Raw genomic sequence first — 26,855 nt, 5'->3', positions numbered from 1 at the left:
TCACGAGGCGCTGCTGTTAGCTCATGCTCCCTGTCTCTGAAGTCCTGTGTGAAGGTGACACAAGCAGCATTGCTCCATAGAGCATGACCCCAGAATTTCAGTGTTGTCACCCCTGCCCTGCTCGAGACAGGGAACACATATCATCAATACCCTTGCTCACACTTGCCCGCCTCCAGCCACACCCTCACTACCAGTGACCCCAGGGAGCTATAGGTGAATAAAAAAGTATCTCTGGCATAAAATGATTATGCTTGTGGCTGTAAAAGATGTCCTCTGGCCCTGGCAGGGGAGGGTACCATCCAGGTAATTGGTCCTACAGGAAGAATGTGTTCTAATCCCTTGGACTTCTCGGAAGCCTCAAAGACTTTCTTTTGGGAAGTAGAGCTTAGACTAGGCTGAGAGAGGATTAGGATCAGAGGTAAGGGCAGCTACAAGGTTAAGCCAGCTCCTCACTAACCCTTCCCCACACCGCCCCACCAGTGGGAGGAAATGATGGAGCGCACAAGTCAGCAAGGCAGAGCTCAGAACCTCAGAGAAGGAGACTTAAGAACTTGACCAGCCCACCTGCTGTATTTTCAGATAAGCAAACTCAGCCCAGAAACATGACTGTATTTCACCAAACCTAAAAAGTACCAATTATCAGACATACAGGTATTTTATGTGCCACTGGGACAGACAGAAGATGCTGCTAATTAGCTATAACATGCCATTGATTGTGAGACGCACGTCAGGTTCAGAGATGGTATTATACAAGTAAAAACAAAAGAAAAAAAGAATGGAGAAAAGGGTGTCTTAGAAAAGAATGCCTCGAGGAGAGGTAGTTAAGCAACTTGCCCCCAAATGCTCAGTTCTCAGTCTTTAGGTCTCTTTTCGTTCCCCGCCAGACTCTGTGGCTTCATTTCCCAGATGACAAACCCAAAATCCAGAGGTTGGGTGACTTCCTCAAAGTCACTGAGCTAATAAGGAACAAAGACAGGACTCTAACGAGGCCCCTCACTCCCTTGTGCCGGATCCCAAACTCTCTGTTGTCTCTCACTCTGAGGTTTTTATCTGTGGTTCTGGAAAATAGAGCTAAATCAGTTTGCAGGACATTTGCCTCCTGATTAGGTTTTGCTTATAATAACACAAAAATTAAATTGCTGCCCTGAATACATGCAGGATGGAAACAGCCTGGGCAGACATGTGCCAACAGGGAAGACGGAGTCTTCAAATTTGAAATGTGCTCAGTAAAGTCTGTCAAGTAGGTAATGCCTGTGCCAGGCAACTGCACGGCTGTTCATTACAGTTAGATTTGATGTTTTACCAGATCTAGACTTACTGGAACGTGGGAGGGGGTGAGAATAATTTTATTTTCCCATTAGGCCTAACCCTTCCCTCTGCCGGGCAGCTGGGGCCCTGAGATTCCCGCGTCACTGCTTAAAGGGTGGAAGTTTGCCACGCCTGTAACTAAGAGCCTGGTGGCTGACATGTGAACTCTCCAGCTTTATGGGGTCCTGAACCCCCTCACATTTGAGAAAAAGGACAAGGCCACATAAGAGGACAGCTCTTTCTGCAAGGCCTCCTCTGGCCAGCTTGGCATCAAGGCACACATTAGGCCTGGAGGAGAATAATCTGGAATGTCTCATCTGCTTGGTGCCTTAGGAACCTGCAGATACTGTGCACCTCATGTCCACACACTGTCACTTCTGAGTTTAGCTTAGGGAGGTATGTCCTCCAATTCTTCATGTGGAGATAGGCTTCCTTTAACTGAGAGTGTTCCAACCTCTGCGTTGGGACTGGATTACATGGGAGCGGAGATACTGTTCCCCCACCCCAGGCTGGATTTTCTGAGTCTACCAATGACTTAGACAGTAGCAAATGCTTGTATCCAGACTCACCTGGCCCCTGTTAGGAGGCCTGGGAGCTCAGCCCACAGACATTCAAGATGAGAGTGCTGTGCATCATCAATTTCTACAATCTCAAAAACAGTGAAAAACTAACCCCCCCCCCCACACACACACTGCTCCCCGGCACTTGGTTGTTGCCAGCCCGCTGCTAGCAAGGTGCGAGGAGCACCCAAAAGGGAAGTAGCAACCCAGAGGACCATCCTGGAAGAGGGACAAAGGCATCTCCCTTCTCACGAGGTGTTCGGTTCCATCACATGAAAGCTTGGCCTTTCAACCTTTATTTGTTTTCCTTTCCCGTCCAGAGAAGGAAACAGACTCAGGGCTATGCCTGCGGACCAGGTGGCTCGAGAAGATCCATCATTCCTCTTGTGACACTGGCTGTTTTCGCAGCAAGATGGGCACTTTAGCTCTGAAGATGGGACGTGAGACTGCACCCTCTCTGCCCTCCTCTGACTGCAGAGGACCACTGCGTGCGTCTGGAAGGCAAGACATGTGCTGGCACCGGATAAGATGGGGTGGCAACTGCATTCACATTTGATGGTTGCTTGTCTGCAACTTGGATGGCACAACATTCTTGGTGCTGCGCTACATCCCTGGCATTTAAGTCCCTTCGTATGTGTTGAGTAGGAGTCCTCTGAGGGCCCACAAACCCCCTTTAAACGACATAACACAGCCAGGAAGGGACCTTGGACCTGCCCCCCAACACAACCTCAAGGGGCTCGTGAGCTTGGCTCCCTGTGGGTTCTCCTGAAAGTGAGAGGGAGAAGTGAGGGATGCCAGCTGCTCTTCCCCACCCTCCCTCATCATCTGGAGACGCCCTAGGAACACACCATGATGTACTTTCACAGCATCCACTGGCAGGAGAGACTGAAGCCAAACATGGTTACTGCATGCCTGTGTTCGGTCCAGCCTGATTCTCTGTCGGGAAGGTTGTTGCTATTTTTGAACGTGAACCACTTTGGCAAACCAGCCCATAATCTGCTATTGTCTTTCAAAGCATTTCTTAAATATGGGAAATCACCACTACTCTCAGAATGACTAGACACCAAAAATCCCGTAGATTTACCTGTATTTCCAGGATTCAGTTTTGACACCTCCCCAAACTCAAGGTTGTTTTAATCCTGTCCACAGAAGTTACATCATGTATTTTGCTACCTTTGAGTAATAAGGAAACAGAAGTAAATGATCAAAGGGAAAAGTTCTCTCTTTTGTTCTGAATGAATGAATAAAAATAACAAAGAAAGAAGGAAAGAATGTTGTCAGAAGAAAGCACAATAAACAACTAAGCCCAAACTGCCTTTTCTCTGCAGTCAACAGGATCACGTCAGGGGGATTGAGGTTGGTTTCACAATTAATGACTATTTCAGTTAATTTAAGTGCCAGGATTATTTTCCTTCCTCTTTTTTCTTCTGTGCGCACTGACAAATAATCAGGGTGTGACATGTAAAAATTTCAAACCTCATTTGAAGTTGAGATGGTGTAGAATTCAGGAGTGCTAACGTCTTATCATAGAATACAGTAGTCACGTAAATAGAAAGGCTTAAAACCAGAATAAATCAACTTTCTTATTTCCTGACCTGTACAAATTTAATTCTGCAGACCCGATGTTTTAGTAATCTGATTCTCAAATGATACAATGTTCTTTTCTCTTAATTTTATCTTGAGACAAATGCTCTAATTTTATTTGTAGCAGTTGGGGGAAAGTAAAGTTCAATGTCTAATTTCTCTGATATATTTAGAGCCCTTTTCCTCTGCTTTCCAGGAGACAAAATAGAGAAAACAGAAATGGGATCAAATTCTATAAATAAATTATGGTTGGCTTGTCCTTAAATATCATAAGCTGCTGAAAAGCAATGAAGTCATAGACATATATTAATTTTATGTTGAAAGCTGGCTGAAAGATGGTGTTAAAATTAAAGAGTTTTGAAAGAAGGAAAATGAAACGGGGGAGTGATCTGCAAACACTTCAGAAATAATGAAACACCTATATTTTCCTGCCAGTGTCTTCTAAGACTGAAGAATTCTGTGTTTGCTGCTTTATCCACTGCACTCTGGTGGGATACTCTAGTAACCCACCAGAGCACTGGGGTATTGACAGCCAATCTACCCATGTGTTGCTTGTTAACAATGGTTACATTTTCCCCAATATTTTAGCCACTGTTTCACCTTCTCCATATATTAAAATATCCCTCAGGGAAAAACCACAAGTTAAATAACAGCAGAACAAGAGGACCTTACAGGTAGACATGTATTTGGCTGGGTTTTATGACCTTCTTTCATGTCCTTTCAGAATTTATTTACGGACTTGGGAGAGTCAGAATGTCTTAGTCTACGAAAATTTTTTTTTGGAACTGAAACCAAAAATAATAATAAAAAAACTAACTTTGAACTAAGTTTTTACCAGCTTAGCCCACGTGCCAATATCAGCCCCTGTCAGCCTCTGCTTTGGTTCTCCCCACGACACGATCTGTCTGTCTGCAGACAGAGCTCCAAAGAGTTTCCAGAGCCAAAGCCAGGTGGAGAAACGGGGCTATTGTGCAGATAATTTTAGGTCAGAATACAAGCCAAAAAACAAAACTGGCTCTGTTTGAAATTGCCTGGCTGCTCTCATTTTGTCACTTGGCTTTACATGCAGAGACGCTGATCCAGGAATTACCCAAATGACAGACAACCATGATGCTCTGCACCAAGAGTAATGCAAAGTGGAAGACTGAGCTTATCGATTTTTGCAAAGCCCTCCACATTTGGGTATGCTAATGTGAATGAATGTGCTGGACAGGCACAGAGGAAAATAGATAGTCCTTCGGGAGTTTGTCTTCTATACCTAAACTGCCAGACTGATGGAATTCATGTGTGCATTGTATGTAAAGTTCTTACATCTGCATAGCATCTTCTGACTGGAAAGATCTACATATTTTAAGGGCTTTGGCTCTGGGAAACAACTGCCTGGTGGATTCCAGGTACCAAATCATCTGCAAAATCACATGCCAAATCCCAAAAGCTTGCTGTCTCCAGGCCCACAAGCCAATCAATTTGGGAGGAAATTGGCTCATATAACATCAACACTGGTGATGTCAATGGCCAAAATCTAGCTTCTGGATGTGAAATCACAGGTGAAATCTGCTCCCCAGGCTGCATCACGCCAAGACTATACCAAATCATGTGGATACAAGTCAAGCTATCAGGCAAATGCTGGTAGGATACCTGAGGCTCAAATTGGAGTCAGATGGTAATTGGTGTTGCTAATGATAACAAAGTTTCTCTTCATGAGCACATTTCATTTAGTCTCTTCTGAGTCCTCTTCTCAACTAGGCTTGGACCTTGGCCCTTGTCCTGTCTTTGGCCTGCCTAACCCAATCTTAGCAAGAATCTTGCTAAGTCGGTTTAGTGAGAACCCTCTTACCCTTGATATCTGGTCAAGTTCCTCATCCCCCACCATTCATGTGTAAGTCCTTGGCCTGCCTTCAAGAAGAACCAAGTTGGTTTAGCAACTTGATGTCTCCTCTGAGTGATTTTCCAACCACTGACCCCCTCACTCTGCTCATTGGTTATAAACCCACACTTGTCCTTGTTGTATCTGGAGTTGAGCCTGAAATCTCCCTGCTATTATAATACAATAATCTTGACATCTATTGTAGTTGTCCTGAATAAAGTCTTCACCATTTTAACAAGTGTCAGAATAGTTTTTTTCTTTAACAATGACTATGCTGCAACAGGGGTCAAAAGTCAAGGCACTTTAGTGACAACAAATGTTACTGTCCACTTAGCAGAGAGCTTAAGTTTCCCTTTTTGTGATTACTTTGCTTAAATACATATTTCTAACTTTAGAGATTTATTTTACTTGCTTTCCCTGCTAGTTTAACAAGGAGGAAAAACTGCCTGTTTTAGCTTTGAGAATTTACCTTTAAGTAGACTATTTTAATTTTGGAGTAATTTTCAGATTTACAGAAAAGTTGTAGAGATAGTACAGAGTTGCCATATACCTCTCACCCAGTTTCCCCCATTGTTAACATCTTACTTTTGTCAAAACTAAGAAACCAACATTGGCATGCCCCTATTAACTAAAATCCAGACTTCATTTAGATTTCACAGTTTTTCCATGTATGTCCTCTTTCTGGTCCAGGATCCAATCGAGACACCACATTGCATTCAGCTGTCATGTCTTCCCGGTCTCCTCTGGGCTGTGACGGTTTCCCAGCCTTTCCTTGTCTCCATCACCTTGACAATCTTGAGAATACCAATCAGGTATCGACTATAATGTCCCCAGTCTGAGTTTGTCTGATGCTTTTCTTATGCTTAGATGGGGGCTATGAGTTTTTAGAAAGAATACCGTGGAAGTGAAGTGTCCTCATCACAGGGTCATGTTTTTGTGATGACTTTTGATTCTTCTGCAGATACCCAATGCGGTAGCCTTTTCTCACCAATCTCAGAGCAGGACTCATCAAATTCCATTGCTGTCCAAAGTGAAACCCACTACTCAAGGCATTAATGGGGAATTTTACCAAACATTTCATGCTGGAAGGAGGGGGAGGGGAAGGAGGAGGAAGTTTTGTGGCATATAACAGAGCACAATGAAAATCCCCCTAATATCAGGTTTTCCCCTTTCTTACAAAAGAAGGCCAGCCATTGTATCCTCAACTTGCCCAGGCAGCTTCTGAAATCCACCAGCTCCAACCCACCTGTGCCCCAGTTTCCCCCCTCTCCTCCTATACATCTGCACACCCATCTAGTTAGCAAAAGACCTCCCGAGGACTATCTGCACAGAAGGTGCCCGGGGATAATAAACAAGAAATAGTTTTTCAATCACAAATCACTCTTTTTCCTTTACACAAAATAAAGTGCATTAAATACTTTTCTACTCACAATTTAGCAGCAAGAAGTGACGTTAGGACAATGTCCACTCATGCAAGATGAAGTGGAGAGTTAAGGCAATTGTCTTTCCCCTGGAATCTGGGAGGTGGGATGGCTGAGTAGGAGCTTACTTTGCTCAAATGTCCAACATTTGACTTTCTTAACAGTCACATTCGCAAGGTATCACAAATTCACTAAATACTTTGCTTTAGTTGTTTGCCACTCACTCCCTCTCTAGTCCTAAATGGTCATTAGGCAAAACCATTTCCTAAACTTCCCAGACAAGTAGATATTAAACTAGAGTTCTCACTCACTCAATAAAAAATTATTCTTTGTGTTTAGTTGCCAAAGCAGCTAGACACTATCCATTAATAGAGTTTTTCTTTTATTTATTTGTTTTAATTCAACAGATATTTACCAGACTGTTGGTATGTTCAAGATGAAGGCTGTGCCTGAATCATTTTTGTATATCCCCAGTTCAAAGATGGCACTGAGTCAATGTCTGCTGAATGAAAATATCAAAATATGTTTCTAAGATTCAGTTGCCAGCCTTTCCAACCACTCCAGCTTATCTAGATGCTTTCCTTGGTTCTTGGAACATGCACTTTTAGATGCCTTTCATTATCTGCAAGCAGAGAGCTCCAGTGCCTTTAGGCAGGGAGCAAGGTAAAATAAATAAATAAATACAAACAAGCAATCGCTGTTTCTATGACAAATAGTTCTTCCCAAGCCTCTCTGTGAGCAGTCTGGTCTTTATAGGCAAGAAAATACTGCCCCTTCCTACCAATTCTGGAGAAGTTCTCTGCACATTCTCTACCATGCACCAGGCTTGGGCAGCACTCTGGGCTACCTGCCTACAATGACAGAGGCTGCTTGGAATACTGCAGGCCTGTTAGGGTGCAGCTTGGCTGTTGTCTAGCTTCAAACCTTCCACAAAGCAACAGACTGCAGTTACTTAAGGAAGGGATACTAAACTGTTTGCAAAGGCCTTGCTGCACAGCTAAGGAGACACCTGGTAATGCTATATATGATCTCTCAACGGACAGAACAGCACCGCTCCATTCCCTGCCTGCAGCTCTTTACCCTAGACAAATGATGGAAGAATAAAATGTTATTCTGACTCTTCTGGTCTTCTAAAGTCACACTGGCCCTTCTCTTCTGAGTCATCATTTTGCTTCTGCATCTTAGAAAACGCTGAGGTAGGCCCAAATCTTAAAACAAAACAAAACAAACAAAAAAACAAAACCAAAAAACCTCTCATCAGTCAACCTAACAAACAACAAAATCAGAGGTATTACCAGAACAAAGTGTAGGAAGAAAAATACTATTTATCCAAGGCCTCCTGTATATTAAGATTGTTCTGGGTAAATTAATCTCTTACAATCTAACAATCCTAAAAGGTAAACTTAGTGCCCAGACAAGAAGTGCTGAATAATAGAAACAGCGTGGATTTAACGGCAGAGCAATCTGAGTTCAAATTTAGGAGCTGGTAGCTTCGAGCATTAAATCTCTTGTTTTCTCATTTGAAAATGGAGACCAATAGTACCAACCTTCCAGGGCTGTTGTGTAGTTGAATACGAAAATGTCTGTAAAGTGCCTACCACAATGGCTGGCACCTTGTTAGTTAATAAATGGCAGTTCCCTCTTCTCTTGCCTGCTATCTGGCACAGTTGGAATTCAAAAGCAGGGTCGTGGGCCCCCAAACCCAAGTTCTTGGCACATCTATTATGAGAACTTGTCTGAGCTGCTCCTCCCCCACTATGGTGATACAACCACAGTGGCTGAACTTGAGTGATTCTTTCCTTTGTCCTGGCAAACCACTCTCTATTAGTTTATGTATTTATGCCCAGATGTAAATCTCTTAGAAGACAAAATCAAAATACATGAATCATGCATCTCCCAGTGCCTTCGGTACAGCCTGATCATAAAAATATCTCTGCCAGCTACTTAATGTCATAGACCTACTTAAGAAAAAGGTTCAACGTTGGCAAAAGATACTAGAATAATTACTGTGCTTCAGTTTCTATGGAATTTGCAAAAAGCCAATAAGACTTAGGTAACACCAACAGCCTTTCTTGTCCTAAATCTTTCTTCACAGGCCCCCTGTTTTGAATCAGGCCACATTTTCTTCTGGAAAGAAAATAATGCAAGTCCACAAAAAATGTTCTTATAGAAAGTTGTAGGCTACATTTATAACTGGGGAAGAGACTTCAGTCTCAGTCATTTTCTTGTTGGTCATAGATATATCTGTCCTTTGTTTACTCGGTAGGGAGAAAGATTCTGAACTTTTAGAAAAAAAAAATTCAAATCTAGACTCCAGGAAATGCACTATCTTATCATAGAATTTCTTTTGCATACAGTTCCCTTTCTAACACATAAGTCTGTAAAAATGGTCTCACCTGGAAACATGTTCCCCAGCCTGTGCACCCCTCCCGTACCCCTGATATCCTAAGATTGCATAAGCTTGTTTTGATTTAACAGGGATGATAAATGCAATGTCCGGTGACTAACATACTCCAAATAACTGAGCTTACTCTCTACAATGTAGGTTGCAGATTTGAAAACTGGGGGGAAAAAACGCTGTATAGCAGGAAAGCATACATTGAATTAATCCAGTTCTTCTTTTAAAGCCAAACTGCCTAACACTTTTAGAAGAAAACTTTACCCACCATGGCCTAAGCCTAAACTCTTAGATGAATTCTGATCTAACTGTTAATCAGGTTTCCTGAATTTACATAGCTCCCAGCTAATTGCCTACGTTCTGCCAAATTCCTCATCAAAAAGCAAAATCAAGTGTTAAGTCTGATGCTAAGAAAAATGCATTTTTATAAAAATAAAATCAAGTGAACACATAAACAATATAATTTGCACATTTAGGAGCCTTGGCGAAGAGGGCCAACATTCCCATTGCAGATGGGATTCGAGACCTGTTATTTTTCCACTGTCATTGCAACCAGCAGAAATTGTTCTCCCACAGGTGCAGGAGTGCTTGGTGTTTTCTAGAACAGGCCATCAGCATCACAAGTGAAAAGAAAATGAGCAGTTGGAATCGTTGAGTGTATAGCAAGGTTCCAACTACACTTTGCTATCCGTGTAATTTCAAAACAGCAGCATTTTTTGTGGGGCATTGTGAGTCAAACACAGGTCAAATTTAGGTTGTTAAAAACCTTGCAGAAGTACTTAGGCACCCTTTCAAATCCAAGCTGCTACTGTGGGTAAAGTTGGACCAAAATAGACAGGGCTTAAGAAAGAAGATAAATGATGTCACTTTTACTAGCAAAGACTTCGTGAAGTGTCATCTGGCACATACCAATGAACCCTGCCTCTCTAGTAAAGTTTTCTGTGCCTTCCCAGAAACTCAAGACCCAGTCCAGATTAAATCATGGAAAAATGGGGTCTTTTCCCTAGAACTCCTGTCCCTTCACACTCCATCTCCAAGGGTTTTTTGGTTCTTCCTGGGTGGCTCTTGCTTGAATAGTGAATCTTCTCTTTCCACTGATTTCAAAAAGAATTTACTGTGGATGTTGAACCTTAGACCTCCAGAGGATATATTCCAGATCTACTCAGGCACCATATAAAGTCTTAAGCTGCAGCCCGAGTCACCTTTGGAGAGGAAGTGGTGAGGTGGCCAGACCAGTCGTGATAGAGCTGGTCGCCTCCTAATCAGTCAGCTTGACTTGCCAAGAGAGACGAGCTGCTTCGCCAGAAGTGACCCACTTCCTCTTCCCATCAGCCCCTCAGGGTTGGAGCCCAGCTGGCTCATCGGCCTCCCTCGGTCAGATGTCTCTGGAGAGGCCCAGATACTCTCAGATGTCGGTGGTGATGGGGATCACTTTCCAAACTTTAATGTTTCTTGTCACTTCTTTCACTCTGGAAGAATTATCATAAGGCACAATCTTCCGTGGAAAAGTCTGGTCATCCCCAGCGTGTGCCCCAAACCAGATATATGAGCTGGTTGACCTGTTCACCCCTTATATAACCTCAGATTTCCTGATTAACTCCTTTAATCTTAATTGTTTTAGAAAAAAATTCAAAGCTTCTAAAGCTCTTTCCTCCTAGTCTCCTGGGCACTGATGCTGGGTCCCAGGCTGTCTCACCACACTGCTTTGGCAAAACAATGACTCTCCCTGGGATTTAAAAAATATAATGAGTCTGTTCTCTTGCTTTGTAACTTTTTATCTCAGCATGAACTCAGTTCTCATCAAGGAGCTTTGTTTATAGTATCAGAACTTTAATTTTTTGTTTCCTTAAAGAATAACTCAAATCAATAAAGGCTTTGGACAGCGGATCTCTCATGTTTCTTAGAATATTTCCCTTACCTGTGCAAGCAAAACCATCTTCTTACCTATGTGAGCAAAACTATCTAAATAATTCAATCTCTTATAAGTGAAATTATATTTTTTTCCAGAGGAAAGAGTTTCAAGTGCTGATTTTCACTCTGACTTATAAGGAAAGGCATGATTCCAAAAGGACATCAAATAGGTTATCTACAGAAACACATAAATGTTCATGTTTACCTAACAAATATCTTAGTTACTGATTAGAAGAGATGGATATATATGATTATGGCTCTTGAATGTATAGAATATTCTACTTATAGGGAGACAAAGTGAGTTTTAGATACTCCAGAAAATGGAGTATCCATTGAATACTAATTTTCCCTAAAAAAGACATTCTTTCTAATGCTATTTGATCTCCCCCTTTTGAAATCTTCTAATTATTTTAGTAAGGAAGGAAGGAGGCAAGGAGGAAAACATTCATCTCACTCACAAATATACATATAAACACATTTTACACACACACACACTTTTCACATTGGCAAACAGAAATCCACAGTCCTAGAATTTTGCAATTTCTGCTTTTCTCCATGAAAGATTCCTGTGATCTCTTACGTTCCCACATCCAATAATCCTTATGCAGAACTGAGAAAAAGATGCTGTTTAGAAAGTGGATCGTGTCCTCCCTGCACACAAACAGAGGAAAGGTATCATTTCGACAGTGCAATGAGTGGGAGGCTATTTTCATCTCCTGCAACCTCACTCACCTTAGGCACAGTGTTGTAAACAATACAGTATTAAACATGGCGGAGGAGAAGTGAAATGGTGCCTTTGAATCTGCCACATGCCTCCAAAATAGCACACATGCTACCAGCCCTGTCCAAGTCAGAACGTTCTTGAATCCTCTAGAGGCCTCCCCCAGTCAGCAGGCTGCTGAGTGACCAGAACTGCTATTGCTGAGTGCAACCCATTCTGTGTGGGGCTCTAAGGAGGGACATTAAAAATCTCATTAGTTTAGGCTGTTGATTTCAAAGAGTCTGATGGTTTGGAGATATGTGAAGGTATTTCCTTTCTCCTTTCTTTCCTGCCTTTCACTTTTTCCTAATTTTTCTTTTTTCTTGCTTGTCACAGTGCCTGCAGGGTGCTACTACTATTCGGTGATCACAGCCCAGGGATGCCATCTCTACGTGTTGAAGAAATGTCCCCCTCCAAATGCCTACAGTACTCAGATTGAGAAACATCTGATTTAAAGCGTTTCAACCAGCCTTCCACCACCAAGAGTAACAAGTAAATTCATAAATAAGTAAACAAACAGAAATGCTTGTGGTGACAGCAAATGCTATCTTGAATACAAGTGACTTATAATTGATTAAGTTAATAACTTATTTCATCTGAGGGGGAAGTTCATTCATGAAATGGTTTAGAAGTGAAAATAATATAACTTCTCTGGGTTGAACTGTGAACAGCGCTGGGAGCGACTGCAAATACAGGTTATCATTAGCAGAGCGGTTTGACTTCACCATAAATGTCATGCGCTTAAATCAGCCTGAAAACATCCCTACCCCCCATCCATGGAAAAATCGTCTTCTATGAAATCAGTCCTTGGTGCCAAAAAGGTTGGGGACCGCTGTTCTAGAGTATTAATAATGGATCCTCCAGCATTTGCCTAAACCAAATTTTATTGATTATTTTAGGGAAAAGATGATATAACAAATTTAATGTTGCCAAAAGAAAACTAAATTGTATATTCTTCCGAGAGCTGTTCTTCTTATTTAATATCTAAGATGGCAACTTTCATTTTAGAAAAGCTTAGAATAATATTTTAGAAAAGCTTAGAATAATATGTTCCTGTAAGTGACAAATGCTGAAGAGATTTAAAAAACTAACAAAGGTCTTTAAGTACTGATCAGTTAGCTCAGAACCCCTTAAAATACTATTCAAGATGGTCATCCTGATCAATGATTTATGCAGCATTCTGGTTTTTAAAAATGTAATATTACTTTAAGTCAATGCTTTCCCAGAACCTTCCCTGCACATTACATCAGTGATGATCTGTAAACATTTCTGAGGTTATTTGCTTCTTTAATATCTTATTTTTGAGGGTTTTATCAGAACCAGTTTTGAAGCAAGATTTGAAGGCATGAAACAGTCATCTAGCAGTTAGTATAGCCACAGTAATTGTTGCTAAAGAGGGATCAAAACTATTCATAATATCTCTAGTTTTTTTAATTGTAAAGGCAATACAAACTATTTTTTTTTAATTTCAGGCAGTGTGAGTGTGTGTGAGAAAGAGAGAAAGTGAAACTGATCCAAAACTCACTTGCCAAAGATAACAACTGTATCCTCCCAAACCCCTTTCTCCACAGCACACACATAAAGTGTTCAATGTTTCATCACAATGTACATTTTATTCTGTAGCTTGCATTTTCAATATACTGTGACATATAAACTTATAATACATTTTACGTGTCAATACATAATGAACCATTTCATTCTTTTAAGCAGTCACTTGGTATTGCCCAGTATGAATGTTGAATGTATGCTGGTTTATCTGATCAGCACTTTATTGTTAGACATTTACACTGTTTCCAATTTATTTTTATTAAAAATAGTTCTCAACCAAAACAAACAAACAAGACTCTGAATCAGGTCTGGACAGGTGATAGGTACATTCTTGTCTATCATTTCTGTGTATCTTTATAGCGTCCATAACAATAAACAAATCAAAAAAATCAGTACCTCAATGCAACTTTTTAAAACTGTTACAAGAGAGCTGTTACTTACAACTTTTTCTGTTTTTTCTTTTTTTTTTTTTTTTAACCAAAAATTTGGCAGTAACCTGGATGGAACTGGAGACCATTCTTCTAAGTGAAGTATTACAAGAATGGAAAAACAAACACCACATGTACTCACTATTAAATTGGAACTAATCAATCAACACTTATGTGCACACACGTGGAAGTAGAACTCAACAGAAATCAAGCAGGTGGGAGGGGGAAAAAGGGGATGGGTAAATTCACACCTAACAGGTACAATGCACACTATCTGGGTGGTGGACACACTTAATTATAACTTTGATTCAAACTGTACAAAAGCAATTTATGTACCCAAAACATGTGTACTCCCATAATATTCTGAAATAATAAAAAAGAAGTATGAAACACTAAGAAAATAAATAGAACACAAGATAAATAAATAAACATAAATAACAACAACAACAAATTTGGCAGTAAATTTCTGCATCTCAAAAACCACACTTCCCCCTTTCTGTTAAGTCTCCAAATTGAAACTCTAGTCTCAGTGACGTAGCCATTTTCACCGCCTCAGCAGCCACACTTGCCTTTGAGATTTTGGGCACCACAACCCTTCTCTGGCTGATGTGTCCCCTTTTTCCTTCCAGTGAGAAATTAGGCCCTGTTTTCCATTTCACTCAGGGAACACGGTATCCCCTCTGGGAGGAGAGGGGGACAGTGATCACCTGTCCTCCAGTACCACGCCCACGACACCCGACACAGGTCGCTGCTGGCCTCCAGCAGAGGTCAGGGCTGCTGTCCTCTGCCACACCTCTGATGACAGTTGAGGCTGCTGAACCTCAAGATGGCTGAGAGCCTGCCCTCCTCAAGAATGGACAAATGGATCTTAGGGAACAGCAAGGCAAATGTTTTTAATATAAATTGTCATCTTTTCCCCTTCTATGGTTTGTTTATAGGTTGCTCTTAAGCTGATATAATCTCAAATTTCACTATTGTCCCTAAGGATTCACAAAGAGTATGCTTCTATTTTTTAAGCTCCTGCTCTTTTTGGCAGCCAGTAAATAATTAAACATTCCTATTTTGAGTAAGCCAGAGCATACCAAGAGTATCTGTTGCACGCTGAAGCTGGGGAACGGCCAGTCTGGGGGACTTTAACACCAGCCCTGTGAAGGGGTGTCATCCCTGCTGTGTAGGTAACAAGTGCTTCCCCTTCCCCATGCGCCCAGGATACAGGTTTGATTTGAGTCAAGACTTCAGCATCCCTTCTATCTCTTGCTCAGGCTAAAGCATAATTCATATTTCAGAATCACCAAGGAAGGTAGAACACAGGGTCTCTAAAGCCAAGAAAACTCCTATTCTGTTCTTGAGTTTATTAGTGACAAACTTACACCTTCAACGCATCTGAATTTACTTAAATTTGTCAGACTTTACTGGGGAACTGAAAATTGTGCTTCTCCCTTGACTCAAATCACTTTTCATCACCATGCTATTTTTAGGAATTCAGAAAAATTCTCAAAAATTTTCAAATAATGGAGGTAACTGTCTTCCCTAGCTGAGCTCAAAGGTGACATTTTCTTAACTGGACAGAAATTTTATGAAGTTTCAGCTATTTTAAAATGATGTCCATGGCAAAAAAAAAAAAAAAAAAAGCTTACATTTTAAGAAGCATTTTGTATATGCATTGCTCAAAAATAGCTGATTTTTAAAGTTTAGCTTTTGTAATCTTCAATGAAGACTAAAGGCCTGACTCATTTTTTTTTTAAAGCTATTTGGAAACACTACACATAAATACCTGATAGCAAGTTTGCCAATGTCTCACTTTGGGGTCATCTAAGGCAAAATTTGAATTATTAAAGTCTACATTTTGCCAGCCCTCAAAAATGTATTTTAATCATCTAATTCAACAAATAGATATTGAGTACTCTCATGTGCCACACAGTATTCTAGCACTGTGGGGTAAACATGGCAAACAATAAAGACAAAATCTCTGTCCTCCTGGAGCTGTGTTTTGGCAAGGGGCAAAGGGGAGGGATGGAGTGAGAGAGAAATTAAAGAAAAAGTAGAGGCAAGAGTCAGATAAGGGGCACTGGGAATATGGTTTTGGCAGGTGGAACAGACTGAAATTTTAGGAGGTTGGCCAGGGTAAGTCTCATTGAGAAGGTGACATTTGAGCAAAAGTTTTAAGGAGGGGAGGGAATTATCCATGTGGATATCTGGAGAAGGTATGTTCCAGACAGAGGAACCAGCCACCGCCTGCTATAAGGAAACCAGCGTGGCTGGTGCAGAGTGAGCGAAGGAGAGGATAGACAATCAGGTTCAAGAAAGAATGGGACACTGGCTCACGCAGGTCTTGATGGTCACTTTGAGGACTTTGGCTCTTCCTCTGAGTGCAATGGGAAGCCATTGCAGGGCTCTGGACAGAGCAGTGACATTCTCTGGTACAGTTCCAATGGATCCACTGTTGCTATGTAGAAAACCGACCTGGGAGGGGAAGGGTAACAGCTGGCAGATCTGAGAGGAGGCCACTGCAGTGTTCCGGGAGAAAGATGGCAGCAGCTTGGACCAGAGAGAGAGCAACTGAGATGGCAGAAAGTGGTTAGGTTCTGTATACATCTTAAAAGACAGAGAAAATAGATTTTCTGGAAGGATTGGATGAGGGGTGTTGAGAGAAAAAGAGGACTCAAGGATGACTCATTTCAGTCTGAGCAACTAGAAAGTTGGAGCTGCCATTCATTCAGATGGGAAAGGCTCCAAGTGGAGCCTCTTAGGGAAGGGAGTCCAGGAGCTCAGTTTTGGACATGCTGAGTTTGAGATGACTGTTAGATATTCAACTGTTGATTTTCTTTTGACTAAGTCAAAATTCAACATCCTCAAAAAATATAAATTCCCTAAGGGTAAATTTTGTCTATTTTGTTCATTACTATATCTCCAGAGCCTTGTTTAGCACATGTAGATTCTCAATTCAAAATTAATTAAACAAATATGTGCTAAGTACATACTAAGTGTCTCACTCTGTTCTATATCCCGAGGATACAACAGTGAACGAAACAGCTAAAATTTTTGCTGTTGTGCACCTTACAATCTAGTTGCGAGAGGCAGGTAAGCGAATGAAGTAAAATGAAATAAATCTTTCATCTGTTGCTGTACATGCTCAGTAGACACGGGTCGAATGTTTACTCACATGGCACTCTGTGTCTACTATCATAACCCTCCAAGGGAGGAAGTGAGGTTGCAGAGTTGGCACTCCATGCCAGCCTGTCTTACTCCGCAGCCCCCGCCACTACACCACGCTGCTTCTCATATAAAATAACACAAATCTCATCCTCGCCTGAGAAATGTCAGGGCTCTGTTTCACTTCATATAAGCATTTAAAAAAGAGTCTGCTCATATTAGGAGGACTTTAAAACTGCAATCTAGGAAGGATGCCTGGAAGAGAGCAACCCCAGGCCACTCTGCCCTCCTTGATGGAGCCAAACCATGCAGCTGAATGCATCTGGACAGGGCAGGTCATTTTCTTATTCAATATACGTAACCTGAACATTTTTACCCCCATAATATGCTAAAATAAAAAATAATAATAAAAAAGAATCTCACAATGTAAAATGTAACATATATTCCAGTAATTCCATTTCAGAAATATAATGCATTCTAACCCATGGGAAGTCTGAATAGTAGCTCTAAGTTTACAACCATGTCCAAAAAATCAAATAAATAAAACCTTCTCTCATTTAATTCCTTTCATGTTCAACACCTGCACTAAAGTTCCCATGTCCTTATTTCCTTGTTCATAAAAAAGAAAGTCAGGCGTCAGAATTTGGAATATATAATAAATGGAAGATATTATCATCAAAGGTATATTCCATTGTTCATCTTTGTACTGACTAGACATGTTTTCTAAATATCACACCTGGTAATTTCCCACAATTTTTTTCCACTTAATAGTGAGTTATTCACAGATTTTTGCCTTAGGTATAAAAGGTGCAAATTTCTACCACAGTCTGATTGATTAAAAGTTATTTTTTTTTACATCTGCCTTAAAATTCTGTTTAATATGTTGCTTCAGGTCCTATGTAGCCAGAGCTTTCAAGTGATACCAACAGACATACAGCAGGAATTATGTAAAACTTATATAATTAATATTTGTGTGAGATGTCTTAAGATCCTGGCACACAAAACAGTACTGAAATCCAAAGCTTTCAGTTTTAATTACAACTTTCTTTTTTGATCAGCTGCCAGCTAGATTCTAGAAGGCTTCTAGTCCCAGCTCCTATGCAAGAACATTGCTACCATTAAAAATATACTATTTTTTAAAAAAGTAAAGGTCAAAAGGGGTTAGTTAATGTAGTTCAGGGAGGCTACAGAAATCCCACCAATTGTTTTGAAACACATAGTTAATGGTTATATAATCACAGTCAAAATATTTCATTGGAGTGAGTGCTGCCTCTCACTCCTAATCCATGTAGGTGCTAACACCAAGAAAGCTCTTCTTAAATTTCCATGTCTTCCCACGAACAGATTATTTTTAACGAAATGGTGCAGGGCACCTAAAAGCCCCAGGAGGCAGAATTCAAATTAAAGCTAGTCCTGTATCAAAACCATTGCATACATGAACCATAGATGAAAGGTCAAAGGTAATGGTGCCAGATATCATACAAGACAACCAGCTGAATTTGAATTTAAGAGGAACAACAAAGAAAGATTTGATCTAAGTATATCCCAAATATTGCATGAGACATACTTAGAATTCACTATTTGAAATCCAAGCTTGACTGGGCAACCTGTGTTTTCATTTGCTAAATCTGACAATACCAGCCAAAGAAAAATTAAGACAATATTTTTTCAATTGAAATGCCATATTGCTCCAATGAAAAGCTCATGTGGAAAAAATACTGTAATTGTCTATTTTGTTTTAATTATTTCTATAATATTGCTTATAAAATGGTAAGGGTCTTAAAATTTATAAACAATGGTAAAACAGGTGAAAGAAATGGGCTATACTGGTATAAAGAGTTATGACGAACATTTAAAGATCCACATGTCAGAAAATTTGATGTTACATCAATCCTCATCATTTAAATAATTTAAGCTGTAACTGAAAAAAGAAACATCATGTACTACATACACAAATCAGTCTTCCTTTATAGTCAGCCTGCTTGCACATTAACTAGATGGTAATCTATTAGTCCTGCATTTCCAAGTAAAAAGCAATCATTGAATCCAGCAGACACTATCTGCCCACCTCTTTTTAGAACTGCCACCACCTTCTACATGAAAGATTAATTTTTCCAAGCAACTGCTTCATTTGATATCTTTTGAGCAAAGCAAATAAATTTGATTTCTAAACTAACATGCCCCATTTTAGTATCAGATACTTCCAAAAGGAAGCAAACTGTGGTTACTACTACTGCAAGACTCCTTCATTGAGGTGTTAAGACAGCCAATCCCTTTTGAAAACACTTTTAAAATATTGCTGTCTGTTGTTTCCCGTGGGGTGCTAGTACCCCCTGAGGGGAAATTATTGCCTAAGAAAGTGTGCGTAAATAGTATAAATACTTGGCCAATACTTCCCTCATAAAAACACAAGCACAATTAGACCAGAGCCAAATGCTAAAGTTAAATTAGAGATCTGGCAATTACTGGTGATTCTGGGTTCTGAAGAGTGCCATTCTGGAGCATTCAGATACAATGACCTGTCTTTTCCTAAGTTGTTGATCTGAATTATCTCAGATTTGTGGCTCCGGGGACCTGACTTTTAAGATTTAGCTGAGTTGGGTTTTTGAAACACACCAGTTTGCAAAAAGTCTCTGTGGAAGAAATAAGTCTTTGGTGAGCCTTTGCTTCTATTTGTTACTGAGCATTTTTTGGACTGTTGTGCTAGGTCTGAGTTGACACATTATTAACCTTTTCAAATGAGACATTTAGTAGGCTCGGCTGAATATTTTCTTAATTTGCACATTGGGTTTGCTGCAACAGCTGGCACTATACTGAAATATTAGCTGAGATCTTTGATTTACATAGTCCAGTGCAAACATATAAACTCAGCTTTTGGAGAGGATGACCTAATCAATGCAGAATATAGTAAACTTTGGTAATTAGAATAATAGCATCAACAGCAGCTAACATCTATGGAACATTTACTGTCTCTGGCATTGTATACTTATAGGTATATTGAGTCATTTAACACTTTCAATAACCTCACGAGGTTTGAGTCTCCCAATTTAGTAGATAAGAAAACTCAGAGTGGTTAAGGTACTCGCCATAAATCGCACAATTAGTAAGTAGTAAAGCTTAGATTTGTACCTAGGCAATTTAGCTGCAGAATCTATGTACCTACCACCTTGAAACACTGCCTCTGTAAATGCATCGGGTCACAAGGAAGCGTGTCCATCTACCTTCTCAGGTCAGTTTTCACGTGAAGGAGATTGTACATCTTTGACTATGACCACAGATTACAGGAAACCGGAGTTAATCAGGCTAAAGGAATACAAGCAACTCTTCAACAGCACCCCCCCCCCAAGAAACCATAGGCAATCTTCATGTTCCTGTAAATGTGTGCGCATTTCTGGCTTATTTTACTATATCTGTGATGAGGCTACTGTGTTGAAATGTATCAGGACCTGTAGTAGGTACAGAACTGTAAATGTGTAGGGTGGGGTCTAAGGACATTTTTTTATATTGGTTACCTAGAGAACAGGTATCTGCCGGACCCAGAATACAAACAGGACCTTTAGTTGAGTGGCAGACCAGTAATCTAGCTCTCCTGGTCTTGATCAGCAAGGGATCAATGAGTCTGCACAGAACGCCTGGGTAACGGGGTGGAGGGTACTCTTCCTGAGGGGAGGCCAGGGACAGACAGGGCAGATCCCAGGGCAGGAAAAATAGGATCACAATGTTTGCGCCTCTCTTACCTATGTGTGTTTCCCTTTTGTCCTGCTCAAGTGTTTGGAAAAGGCCTTTTGAAAGTTGCAATATATCTCAGAGATCTCAGTGAGGGACTTTTTTAATAAATCGAGCCAAGAACTTCAGAGGGCAACAATGACCATGACCGTGGTGGGAGTAAAGGAAGAGAACGCAGAGGGGGTCAGGCGAGGAATAAAGGTGGAAACTACCCAGTGGCCCGGCATCCTCTCTTTCTTCTTGGCTCTGGGGCCAAACTTGGGAGGTTCTGGCTTGTATGTGAATTTGGAGGCAGTACTTCTACATGCCTTGTACTGGCAAAAAGAGGTGTTTGAGAATTGGTTTGTGAAATAGCTATGCTAGTTTTCTACTACAATCAACCTTGAGGGAACTGAAGGCCGTCTAAGGTTTCTCTCTTCCTCCTTTTTAAAATACAAGTGAATAGAGTTAGAGATCTACCCTTGCTGGATTGTTGACAACGCATGCACATTTGCAAGTGCTGGAGGGAATGCTATGTATATACTGAAAGGATTTGTTAAGCCAAAACAAAAATAGGCCCTTGCTCAACCCTGTTCTGGTTCAAGAAAGTATCACCTTAAGGGTTTTACAGAAAGTTTTTTGAAGCCTCTAAAGCTAGAGGAAAAAAGGAGAAGCAAACAGAAAAAGAAACAATGTCTGGCAGAGCAGAGCTTTGCTAGGGGAGCTCTAGAATGAGCTGCACAAACATGCTGTGCCACTTTCATTTCAAGAACCCTCACCCCTTTCTTCTTGACCAACACATCTATTTGCTCTTTGAGAATGATAGCTTAGATTCTGGAAGCACCTCACGTGGGCGTGCAAAGAACCTCACGAGTATTTATGCCAATTTTTTAAAATATTATTTTTCTGACAATTTGTTGCAAATAGCTCGAACAAGACACTGACCCCAAAGAGATTTCCTTCAGAGGCACTAAGCTCAGAGGGAAGGATGGAGCTTCCATTGGCTTCACTCTGTTTGGGATATGTACATAGAAACAACCAGGGGAAAAGGGCAGTATGTCTGTCTCCCTGGGTCTCCGGAGCCCCGGAACGATGAGGCTGTGACCATCTTGACTCTGATCAGGAGACCTGTGTCAGGGTAGGGACAGGGCTGCTCTGCCAGTCCCTGACTCACCAGCCTCCCCACTCTGGTGGAGTCAAGGGCAATATTTCTCCTCCCCTCAGGGCTAAACAGTTAAGAGTGGACCAAAAAACAAAAACAAAAACAAAAAAACCTTTAAGCTCCTTGGCTAGGGGGGGTTGAGTGGGGGTGGGAGGGGAGGGACGCTACAATTCACTGCTTATTAGGGTTAATCCTGGGGTTTTGCCAACTGCCAGAGCTATCAAAAAAATTAAGTAAATACATAAATAAATAAGACAAGCCACTAAATCAAATTAGCAAACGAACCTATGGCTCTCCTGGCTCATTCAAGCTGTTTTGAACCTTATGAAAAGATTTTCAGTGAGGAGAAAGTAAAGGTACCTTCCATGCCATTCTGTAAGCATCTCTTGGTGGGAGTACTAAGGTAGTTAATTACCATCATCGCAGTCCTGGGGCTCCGGCTGTCACATCTGCCCTATCCAGGCTCCCTCAGCCCGGCCCCCTGAGGCTCCACAGCTAAAGCTGCCTAAGAGTGTTCCGGAACCATCTGCAGACGGGTCTCCAAACCGTGCAAAAATACCAGGGCGAAATGAGAGTTTTCTCAGACGTTCAGCAAGCAGAGGCAATACCACGCTACAGCCTTAAGTTGGGAAACTTTTCCTTAAAACTGTACCATCCTTTGTGAGCTGCCAGGACACCGCTAGCTTCTTCCCAAGGGATTGAAAACGACTTGTGTCCGCAATTACAGGAACCCAGGGCACTCCAGGGGGGAAATACCTGGATAAAACATGACCTGGCTCGTGCTACGTGACTTTGGGTCATTCTTAACTAAACATGCCAGTGGCCGCGCACTCGGGCTATTTTTTTTCCACCAGTGCCTGACCCACAGTCATTTGTCCCTTGCCAGGCGACAGTTTTCTGGAAAGACTGGGTACCCGAAATCCAGACTCAAAGATTCATTCCGAATCTCTCCCCGGCCCCCGCCACGCCGAGCTCAGTCGGCTGGCTCCGGTCTCCCCAGGCCCCTGCCAGATTCTCCTCCACTCTCTGTGGTCCCAAGAGCCTCGAGTCGCGCGTGGGGAAGCCGTCTGGGGGAGGGGAGGAAAGGATACCAGTTTCAGCCAAGTTCCCAGTTTCTTTGGGAGGCTCTGGGCCACAAGGTAGACCTGCAAATCCCCAGTGGTGATCGCGATCTCGACCGAGGCCCGGGTCGCCGCCCGTAGTACTGTTAGCGTAGCATCATCCCAAGCACAACCAGGAAGGGACGCGGGAGACCAGAGACCGCCAAGTCCCGGGAACGCAAACCAGCCCTGCCGGGCGCGCAGCCACTGCGGAAGCCTTCCCAGCTGCGACCCCTTCCCCCCGCCCACTTCCCTTGGCTTTCTCGTCCCTCCCGGGTCGAACCGTGGCCAGAAGTCTGGTCCCAGACCCCGGCAGGGTGCGGTCCGAGACCCCGGCGAAGAACGAGAAGCCTGGAGGAGCAATCAGTGCCGCCCACTCCGGGCTCGAACGCACAGCGCAGCCGGCCACCTGTTCCACAAAGCGGGACTTTGTGCGGGAGCAGGCTGCGGCAGGAAGGACCCTGTCGTGCCCTCGCTCAGCACCGCTCAGGACGCCCCCAAAGCGTAGACCACCCCAAACCTAAGCGCGCGCTCACCTGCGCTCAGCCCCGGGGGCTCGCGCCACTCGGGCCACCAGCGCGCGGCGACTTACTTCCCTCGCCCAGCCCCAGCCCCGGCCCCAGCCCCTGCCCCTGTCCCGGCACTGGCCACCCGGCCCGCTCCGAGCCCAGCCCCTCCGGGAGGCGGGCGCCGAGTACCTGCCGCGAAGATGCAGAGAGCGAGGAGGGTCCTGCAGACCATGGTCCCCGGTGCCGGTGCCGGCCCGGAGCGGGCGGCGGGGAGTTCGCGGGCTGGCGGAGCGCGCGGGGCGCGGGCGGCTGGTCCCCTGCCCGGCAGGCTGCGGCGGGGCCGGGACGGCGGGCGGCTCCGGTGGCGGCGGCGAGGAGAGGCCGGCGCGGCGCGGCCGGGTCAGCTGCGTGCCCTGCGGTGCTCGGCGCGCTTCTGCTCCATCCCCGCGGCCGGAGCCCGGGGCCGCCTCCGCCGCCAAACCACTCCCACCCGGCCCCGCGGCGCCGACGGGCCACCGCCCGGCCTCGCCTCCGCCGCGCGCGGGTCCCGGAGCCCCGGCCCAGAGCGGCCTCTGCTGGACACTCCGGACGCGGGCCCCGGGCTTTGCGCTCCGCGGCTGTTTGCAGCGGCTCGCGCTGCGCCGGCAACTACGGATGCAAACAAGTGCGAGCAGATCTCCGCCCTGGGCAATCCAGCTCAGCTTGAATTACATGCGCTCACAGCCTTTAAAGAGGTGACCATATGCTATTTTAATTGTCACCTTGGGGAGCCAGACGTTTCCTTCCAAGCATTGAGGACCTTTTCCTTCATTTGTCCGAACATTCCTGCGTGTACCTGAAACTCTCAGCCCCACTGCACTTCCTGGTGCCCGAGCCAGGATGTCTGTCGCCCTACTCAGCCTCTTGCCGGAAGAAATAGTACCAATGTAAGGTAGCGCTGCTTAACATTGATCGTGGGATAACCGAGCCAGGCGCCATCCTAGGTGTTGTATGTTGACTGCTTCTAACAACCCTGTGACATAAGAATGGTTATTATTCTATTTTACAGAAGAGAAAATAAAGGTGCAGAGAAGATAATGTGCTCAAGATCACATGGCTGGTAAGAATAGTTTGTGCATCAGGCCCGTAATAACACAGGCTGACATTTCCTGAGGAATTGCTGTGTGCTAGGCGCTGGATAGCATGCCGTCCAGGAATAAACCAAGGCCTTTAGGTGGGCACTAATATATCCTCATTTTCAGGTGGAGGAAATGGAAGCAGAGAGAGGTTTAGGTATTTGGCCAAGGTCATACAACTGGCAAATGGTGATAAGACGTCTGCCCAGTACCTGGCTCGTTTTTTGTCCTATACCCTCTCCAGACCCCAAAGCTTCTCCAAAGCTGGCAGATCAAAACTGACCTTGCACTTAATTCCCTCCTCCTCCGCTTTAGATTTGCTCAGCTCTCACACCTCAGTCAAATCAGTGCCAGATTATCCCCCAATACCTGTTTTAGTGAGCCTGACTGTCCCCTAGCTGAGAGCTACAGGAGGTAACGAACCTTCTTAAAGAACTGATTTGCTTGGTATAATTTGTAGCTCTGGAGAACAGCTTTTTTTGCCCTTGTGACTTCTTTTTCATATACCAGAGGCTCTTTTCTCACTTCTTCCTCGTATGCCAGAAGCTGGCCTTGGCACCTTACCTGTGGAGAGGTCAGTCCCCCTGCCTGCTCCACCATTACCGCTTGTGGATTTGGCTCACACTTCTACAACCAGATTAAACTGGGCTCGTATTGTTTTTCTTTTGTCTTGGTAAATCTATTAATTCCTATTAGAATGAGAAATTAAAAAAAAATAATAATAATACAACAAACAAGTGCCCATCCCCCTTCTGTCCTCCCTGGCCAGAGAAACTGCAAATTCAATCTGTTAAACATGTTCTCGGAATGCTTTTGACTTGAAGGTCCTTCCGGTTTCTAGCATATTATGAAGAATTTCTGCATCTGGATATTGGTTGTCATGGAGGCAGGGACCACACACAGATGGAGTTTTGCAGGGACATTCTATAAGGCACTGTGGCCTTTGAGTACACAGATTTAAGTAAGTGGCTCTATGGCAGAAATAAAGGTTTTTGAAGCCCACTTCACAGAAAAATTTATTCAATTGAAATTCAACAAAACTTTAACGGAGTCTTTCTGGAGTGCAAAGCATGTGCAACTTGAACTTTGATATCTAAGATGATGGTTTGATACTCAAAGGATTGTGATCGCTACATACTAATGAGTTAAAATTGCCAAGACTTTTTACTGCGCACAGGATCAAGCTGAAATAATTTCTTTAATTAAAATAATTCATTTAAATTGCTGATTAGAGCTTTTAAATCTATTAATTTAGTCAAAACATATTCAATCGCTTATTATATGCCAGATCGCATACTAAGCTGTAGGATTATAATGGTGGTACTAGGCAAGGTAGGCTAGGTTGTGCTGCTGTAATAAACCAGCCCAAAGTCTCCAAGGCTTAACCAAAAACAGTTTATTTCCTGCTTATCAAAGTCTGCTATGGATCTAGGTACCCTTCAGCACGGCTGTCCTCTATGTCAGGACTCAGTGTTGTACTGCCACATCAAAACCCGATTCCACATTCACTGGGTTAGGGGAAAGAGAAGTGGAGAGTTAAGTGCAGTATTTAAATCTTCGTACCAAAGTGACACTTCTAGTCATATTACATTGGCTAAAGCAAGTGGATGACCATACCCAACTTCAAGAAAGCAAGGAAGCACAAACTCTTCACGTGCCCAGATAGACGGGAGAACTGGATAGCAGGTGAGAAAAAGATAAGAACTTTTATCTGAGGAAGTTGAGTCCTTTAAATGATCGGGCCTAGAGAGACATTAAAATGATAAAGCAATGACATCTTCCTTCCCCCTTTGAGCTATGTATTCATCTCTTGAAAATAATTGCTAGTGCCACAAGTAGCTATAAATTAACCTACTAACGCCACAGTGTATACTATAACCCACGTCCCGTAGCTTAGCAATGTATAGTCAATCACTAATCAATGGTCTTTTTGTAAACCAGTGAGAATTCCTGACCAACAACTTTGTATCAGCCCACTCCCTGTCCTTCTGTTTTGCCTTTAAAAACCTGCTTGTAACAAAGAACAAAAGGAGCTCTTGTCCAAGATTACTTGTTGCTGAGTCTTCCAGATAGCTGTCCTTACTTTGGCTCAAGGAAAGTCTAAATTATGTTTTGTGCCTCAGCCTCTTCCTTTTAGGTTGACACAAGGAACAGATGTGATGTGTGCCAGAGTGGTTAATTGTCTCTGCCACCAGGAAGCTTTTATTCTAGTATTGGGGAGTCAAATGTTGGATGAATAATCACAAAAATATATGCAATAACTTTATGTTAAATGCTACAAATAATAACACATTAACATTAACATTTATGAATTGCTCTGAGCATT

General features: G+C 42.7%; 1 protein-coding gene across 1 annotated transcript in view; it reads right to left on the bottom strand.

Annotated features, from left to right (window-relative positions):
* PARM1 (prostate androgen-regulated mucin-like protein 1) overlaps nucleotides 1-23,720 on the bottom strand; it is a 74,586-nt gene extending 50,866 nt beyond the window's left edge. Inside the window, exon 1 of the mRNA XM_045532824.1 lies at nucleotides 23,604-23,720. Within this exon, the coding sequence (XP_045388780.1) occupies nucleotides 23,604-23,646 (43 nt within the window). The 5' untranslated portion in view covers nucleotides 23,647-23,720. The remainder of the gene's footprint in view (nucleotides 1-23,603) is intronic.
* Nucleotides 23,721-26,855: the final 3,135 nt, after the last annotated feature.

Source organism: Lemur catta, chromosome 19 (assembly GCF_020740605.2).
Source record: "Lemur catta isolate mLemCat1 chromosome 19, mLemCat1.pri, whole genome shotgun sequence".
NCBI lineage: Eukaryota > Metazoa > Chordata > Mammalia > Primates > Lemuridae > Lemur > Lemur catta.
This window is presented reverse-complemented; position numbering and strand designations above follow the sequence as displayed.